This window comes from Raphanus sativus, chromosome 9, assembly GCF_000801105.2.
Source record: "Raphanus sativus cultivar WK10039 chromosome 9, ASM80110v3, whole genome shotgun sequence".
NCBI classification, from domain to species: Eukaryota; Viridiplantae; Streptophyta; class Magnoliopsida; order Brassicales; family Brassicaceae; genus Raphanus; species Raphanus sativus.
In genome coordinates this window covers 1,809,821-1,816,528 of record NC_079519.1, presented here as the reverse complement: position 1 = coordinate 1,816,528, position 6,708 = coordinate 1,809,821, and the positions used below count along the sequence as shown (strand labels likewise).

The window sequence follows — 6,708 nt, the reverse complement described above, 5'->3', positions numbered from 1 at the left end:
TTTATTTTGTGATCATATTATATGAATTTTAGAGTCATGTTGTCAACACAATCATTTATTAAAAAATATTATATGTTTAAATAAAAAAACAAAAAAATAAAAAACGCTTATACCATCTAATAAAATAATCAAATCTAGAATTAAAATCAAAACTCAAAATTTTGAATAAAAGTAAAAAAAAACTAAAAACAAAACAGGACGAAGCACTAAAGAAAGTTTTTCTATTCTTCCAAATTTACCGTTCATCAAATTCATGTTTCTTCGATTGAACACGAATCTCTGTTCATTTATAGATTAAAAAAGTTGTGAAGAATTTCTACTAATTGTTGTCCATCAAATTTATAATCTTTATTTCAATTTAGTCAATGCTAAAATAAAGCAAAAATATCAAAAAAAGACTAAAAAATAAGAAGCATCGATTGCGATGAATTGTTATTTAATTATACTTCAAATGTTTAACAAATCATGACTTCTTTTATTACTGTAAAAATATGGTAATAGTTATTAGCAAATAAATTAACTTATGATTTTCATACGTTGTTATAAAATATATACATATTTACATGTTTCTATTTTTGATCGGTTTTATTCGGTTTATTCGGTTTTATCGGTTATATACCAAACCATATCCAAATCTTACAGTTTTTAGAAAATTACATACATTCGATTTATATGGTATATACCAAATCCAAACCACATTGTCTATTTCGGTTCGGTTCGGTTTTGCCATATTGAACAGTCTAGTGAAAACTGTTCAAAATACAGGCAATTATGCCAAAAAGAAAAAAGAAAATACAGGCAATTAAAAATCAGATATTGATTTGATCAGATGCCAAAATATTATTTTATTTCCAAATTTTTAATGCATGTAATATTGTTGTTTTTAAATATCTAATTTCATTGGAAACCTTGAATCCAGAAGTCAATTTGTAATGCATGTAATATTCTAGGGTGCACAATTATTTTGTTTTCTTTTGTCTTGATAATTTCCCTTAACATTTTTTTTTTTGACAAAAGATATTCTATTTAAGGCATGAGAATGAAAAGATTTTACAGTGATCAAACACAGTAGACCAAGTGGTCTTTAACATAAACAAAATAACATAGTTATAACTCTACACAGAGAGGGTGAAAACTTTATCCAGAGAACCATAGTTGAAGAAGGGAGGAGGAGTACACAGGTCTCTTCTGTCGCAGGCTAGAAATCCTATTTTTTATAGTGCGCTTTATCAGTCTGACCAATCCATCTGCTGAAGTGAAATGTGATCTATGCAGCCTATTATTACGCTCAGTCCATAACACATAAAGGGTTGCTTGCCATGCCAAGAAAGTTAGCGCTTTGTGATACCTGTTTGTGAAATTTCCAGCCAGACGATCCAGTAGCAGGTTCCAGTACCTTGGCGTTTGAAAGCCGCAGTTTGCAGCCACCTCTATCCAGATAGACCAAGTAAAATTACAGCTGAAAAAACAGTGATTAATTGATTCAGCAGAACCATTACAGAACAGGTAATGAGGATCAGTTTGGAGTCCCCAGCTGAGATCCTATTCCGGGTAGGACAACGATTAAGTACCATTAGCCATGTGAGGAACTTGTGCTTAGAGATACCAACCGAAAACCAGACCTCCTTGTGCCAAGTGACCTTTGAGGGGTGAGGCTTCAAGAGGTTGTAAATTTCTCCGGTAGAGAATTTTTGGCGCATAACGCCACCAGGTAACCAGTCAACAGAGTCAGTAGCATCAGTAAGCAAAAGAGTGGAGAGGAAAGAGATAACCAGTACCTTGCTCTCCGATCTAGCGTTTGGCAAAACCCATGCATTGTTCTCCCAAAGCTCAGCAAGTGTTGCATCCCTAGCGATAGGAAATCGTCTAGTAACAGAGGTGTGGAGGTAAGTAGTCATTGCACCGAAGTGGGACCAATTTCCCGTCCAGAAGTAACAAGTTTTCCCATTGCCAATTCTCTGCTTAATCCATGGGAATACAGTGGGCCGCAAGTCCAGTAGCTTGTTTACAAGCCAAGAGTGCTTTTGCTTTGTATTTATCACCCAAAACGCTTGGAGGTTCCCTTCGAAAATTTCTGCTATAAACCAAGTAGCCCAGATAGAGTTTGATGCAAAAAACAGGAGCCAAACCATTTTCACAGCGCAGGCCGTGTTCCATACCTCAATATTTCGGAGTCCCAGCCCACCTTCATCTTTTGAAAAACAGCAAGAGTCCCAAGATAACTTCGCAGATGCATGAGCAGTTATATCACCCTTCCAAAGGAATTTTGAGCAGAGGGAGTCGATCTCTTTAATTACTGTCTTCGGTATTATAAAAGAGCTGGACCAGAAGTTGGTGATCCCATTGATGACATATGTAATGAGCTGGAGCCTGCCTGCATAAGATAAGCTACGGACTGTCCAGAGGCGAAGCTTTGATTTTATGGCTTGGAGGAGTGGTGCGCATTGGAGTACAGAGAGCTTCTTAGAATGTAGTGGAACTTACAGGTAGCGGATGGGAAAAACCCCCGGTGATAAGCCCGAGAGACGGTTCAGTTCTTCCAAGTCTGCATCCGACATACCTGCAGCAAAGTAACACGTTTTTTGAATGCTCACAGCTAACCCCGATCTTGCTTCGAAGTCTCTTAGTACTGCTAGAATTGCTAGGACAGAGGAGATGGAGCCATCTGAGAAAATGAGGAGGTCATCTGCAAAAGAGAGATGGGTCAGTTTTGACTTTCCGCAGCGAGGATGGTAATGAAATTGCCCTTGAGAAGCCGCTCTGTCTAGGGCCATGGAGAGGCAGTTCATGACCAAGACAAACAGATAAGGCGACAGTGGATCCCCTTGTCTGAGCCCTCTCTTTCCCTTGAAGTAACCATACATGGAGCCATTAAATGCAACAGAGTATGACGGGGTGCAGACACAACCTTCCAGCCAGCGAATGTAGACCTCAGGGACGTTGAAGCTACGCAGACAGTTGAAGAGAAACTCCCACCTCACTGTGTCGAATGCTTTCGCAATGTCCACTTTGAGAGTTATCCTCTTTTCCCCTCCTTTTCTATGGTAGCCCTGCACAATTTCAGAAGCAAGCAAAGTATTCTCTATCAAGAGTCTTCCCTGAACAAAAGCGGTTTGGTTGGGTAAAATGACTCGAGGCAGGATTGGCTTTAGACGTTTGACGAGAAGCCTAGAGATAGTCTTGTACGTGGTATTACAACAGGATATCGGCCTGTAGTCAGTGATACCAGTGGCTCCGGGCTTCTTTGGGACCAGTGTTAGCAGGGTAGCATTTGTTGATCGCGGCATGAAAGCTGTTACAAAAAAATTAGAGATGGAGAGGAGCACTTCATCACCCACGATAGGCCACGCTGCTTTAAAAAATCCCGGGGAGTATCCATCAGGACCTGGTGCTTTGCTGGGGTTTAACTTCTTTAGGATGTTTGCAATTTCCGCCTGGACCGGTACCGTAGACATCAGGTGTCGGTCATGTTCAGAGCAAGAGAGAGAGTGCAAATCTCTCAACCAGAGGATCGAGGGGCTGATTGGAGACAACACGTCGGGAGCAAGTATACTCTGGAAGTGAGAGATGGCAGTGTGACTTATGAGGTCAGGGTCAGTGATGACAGTGCCATTCGCTAGTGTAATGGACCTGATAGAGTTCTTTGAGGCTCTCGCCATAGCAACGCTTTGATAGAATGGCGTGTTAAAATCACCAAGCCTTAGCCAATTTACACATGATTTCTGATGAAAGAACGACTCTTCGATCCCTCGAAGGAAGTTATATTTATCCTGGAGATCTCTTTCCTCTTGGAACAAGGTAGTAATAGGATACGCCATAGCCTGAACCTGCACAGATTTCAGCAAACCGTTAACCTCACTCATTCGTTTTTGAATATCAGAAAAATTATCATGATGGAGAGATTTGAGAGGCCATTTAAGGCTCTTTAGTTTTGCGCCTAGTGAAGATAGATCCGATGCTCTGCTTCCGGCCAGAATCCAACTTGCCTCAACCGAAGGGATAAAAAATAGGAGGGAGAATAGATGGTTGAAGAATTTAAAGGGTTTTGTGCCAGAGGAGGGGAGGGGGCAAGCAGTGTTGATGACACAAGGAGAGTGGTCCGAAAACATGGTATCTTGTCAGCAATATTCGTTTCCCAATTTATTATTAGATAGTTTACAGATGTAATGTCCTTATACACCAATTGAATTTCTTTGTATTTGTCTTCGTCAACCACCATTTGAGATTTCTAGAATTTGATACCCAGCAAACTTTCTTATCAGTTGCTTGTAGAAAAATGGTATTTGCCACAATAACAAATACTATTGTTGAAATATTATTACTGGTGAATGATATACAATACTTTTTACTATTTAAGACATCAATCAAGATTTGGCGGTGTTTTCGTAAAATAAGAACTAAAACTATTCAAAACTAAACCAAAACTTTGGCCTTATACAATTAGTGTGAATGTGAACAAGAAAACAATAACTATGTGAATAAAGTATTTATTCCTCTATTTTCGCTATTAAATCATTCGACTGTCATAATAATTTCATTATTATTATTTAATTTAACACATATATAGTCAAGCCCATTATATCCGTGAATAATGCAGGACAGCATACAAAAATGTTATATGTTTGAGAGCTTTATTTCCTTATCACTCTTCATTTAATATAATCATCCCGGATTACATGTTCCACCGTCAAAGTAACGCCCTTAATTTCTTTCACTATTTAACGTCTACTTAGTCATTTCCACCTCTCCTCTCTCTTCCTCTTCAATTGCTATGGCTTACAACAAGAAGCATGTCAAGATCGATCTCTGGCCAGAGAAGGAGGAGAAAGAGAAAAAATACTCCAAAAACAGAGAAACCCTTAAGCTAACAATCCCCACACTTCTTCTCTTCTGCTCCATTTGTCTCATCTTCTTGATTCTCCTATCCCCATTCACTTCTCCACCACAAACAACATCATTCACAGCCTCATCACTCCCGCGCACGTGCAACCAAAACTTCACCGTCTATGTCTACGATCTTCCCAAGGAGTTTAACACCAACCTCCTCCAAAACTGCCGACACTTAAACATCTACACCGACATGTGTCCTCACGTGGCCAACAACGGTCTCGGCCAACCTCTCCATCGGGGCGGCGGCGACAGCAAAACATGGTTCGCTACGCACCAGTTCATAGCCGAGATGATTTTCCACGCACGTGTTGAAAACCATCCGTGCCGCACGTGGGAGCCAAACAATGCGGACATTTTCTACATTCCTTTTTACGGTGGGCTCTACGCATCAAGCGTGTTCCGCGAATACAACCTAACGAAGCGTGACGAGCTAGCCGTTAGATTAGTTGACTATATAAGTGGTCAAAGATGTTGGCGGAGAAGCAACGGTCGAGATCATTTCTTGGCATTTGGGAGAACAGCTTGGGATTTCATGCGATCTAGTGACGAAACAAGCCCTGACTTTGGTGCAAACATACTCATGCAAATGCCACGCGTCAGAAACATGTCGGTACTGACTGTGGAGAGGCAACCGTGGGACGGTGACAACCAGTTGGGTATACCGTATCCTTCGTATTTTCACCCGTACACGTCAGCGGAGATGGGGACGTGGCAAGAAAAGATGAGAAGTGTTGAGAGACCACACTTGTTTAGTTTTGTCGGTGGTCCGAGAAAGGGCTTGGAGAAAGCAGCCATTAGAGACGAGCTGATCAGAACATGCGCTGGCTCAAGCCGTTGTGAGCTTCTCAAGTGTGAAAGTGGAGGGTCCAGGTTAGATGCCTTTTTTCTTTCCATTTTCTACTTCTGTAAATTTGACAATTGGCTCTATTATTTATTACCCTGGACCTCGATTTCAATATTGACGGGGACCATAATCATCAATTTCAACATAATTTGTATTTACAAATGACAACGACTGCCACGAACGGTTACTTTATTACGTTACGTTTTCATTGGTTAGCTATGTCAATTACTTCAATAGGAAAATAAGTTGCGCAACTGTATTCGAAGTGTTTTGTACATGTATTCATTTATATTGTGTCATTAGAAAATGTTACTAGAATATTAAACTTAATTATTTGGTCAATTAATGTAGGTGCCACGATCCGATGACGGTATTAGGAGTGATGGCTCGGTCACGGTTTTGCCTACAAGCACCAGGTGACTCGTTCACACGTAGGTCAACATTCGATGCAATGTTAGCCGGGTGCATACCGGTTTTCTTTTCACCACACACTATGTATACACAATACATGTGGTATCTTCCTGACAACAAAAGGAGTTACTCAGTGTTTATGGACGAGAAGAACAGTACTCTAATAGAACAAGAACTCTCGAGGATATCGGAGAATGAGGTGGTTCAAATGAGGGAAGCTGTTATTGAAATGATCCCGAAAATGACTTATGCGCACCCGAACGCTACCAACTATGACTTACCAGATGCGGTTGATATCGCGTTAGAGGCATTAGCTAAGCAAGCAAAGGCAAAGGTTGTGTATTCATTGTAATAAGCTCTTATGTTTTTGTTCTTCGTTGGGTGTAATTAATCATAATGACTCGAGAATTACAGAATACTGAGAATAAAAACGGGCATGTTGCGAGCACGATTTTTCACCCCATCGATCTGAGATTCGTCTCCGAAAAAAAAAAACAAATCGCGAACCATGTGAATGCCATATAATAATAGCCCATTACGATTTTTTCTGGTACAAGAGCAAC

At 40.2% G+C, this 6,708-nt stretch overlaps 2 protein-coding genes across 2 annotated transcripts; one reads left to right on the top strand and one right to left on the bottom strand.

Annotated features, from left to right (window-relative positions):
- Positions 1–1,115: 1,115 nt before the first annotated feature.
- On the bottom strand, positions 1,116–3,863 carry LOC130499788 (uncharacterized). The gene is made up of 4 exons (XM_056994184.1): positions 2,485–3,863; positions 1,500–2,370; positions 1,349–1,430; positions 1,116–1,207 (listed from the first exon to the last, which is right to left on the bottom strand). The coding sequence occupies exons 1-4, from the start codon at positions 3,861–3,863 to the stop codon at positions 1,116–1,118; spliced, it is 2,424 nt and encodes an 807-aa protein (XP_056850164.1).
- A 746-nt stretch (positions 3,864–4,609) lies between these two features.
- On the top strand, positions 4,610–6,596 carry LOC130499392 (probable xyloglucan galactosyltransferase GT17). Its single transcript, XM_056993388.1, has 2 exons — positions 4,610–5,760; positions 6,086–6,596. Exons 1-2 carry the CDS (start codon positions 4,772–4,774, stop codon positions 6,495–6,497), a joined length of 1,401 nt encoding a protein of 466 aa, XP_056849368.1. The 5' UTR covers positions 4,610–4,771; the 3' UTR covers positions 6,498–6,596.
- The last annotated feature ends 112 nt before the right edge of the window (positions 6,597–6,708 follow it).

Bases quoted from the DNA above. Each gene is read 5' to 3' on its own strand.
- LOC130499788 (XM_056994184.1), bottom strand. From the start codon at position 3,863: ATGAGTGAGGTTAACGGTTTGCTGAAATCTGTGCAGGTTCAGGCTATG. The intron at 2,371-2,484 runs GTAAGTTCCACT...TTATGCAGGCAG, and splicing joins GTTTTTCCCATCCGCTACCT to GCTCCAGCTCATTACATATG. The intron at 1,208-1,348 runs GTATCACAAAGC...TATAAAAAATAG, and splicing joins GCTGGAAATTTCACAAACAG to GATTTCTAGCCTGCGACAGA.
- LOC130499392 (XM_056993388.1), top strand. From the start codon at position 4,772: ATGGCTTACAACAAGAAGCATGTCAAGATCGATCTCTGGCCAGAGAAG. The intron at 5,761-6,085 runs GTTAGATGCCTT...CAATTAATGTAG, and splicing joins TGTGAAAGTGGAGGGTCCAG to GTGCCACGATCCGATGACGG.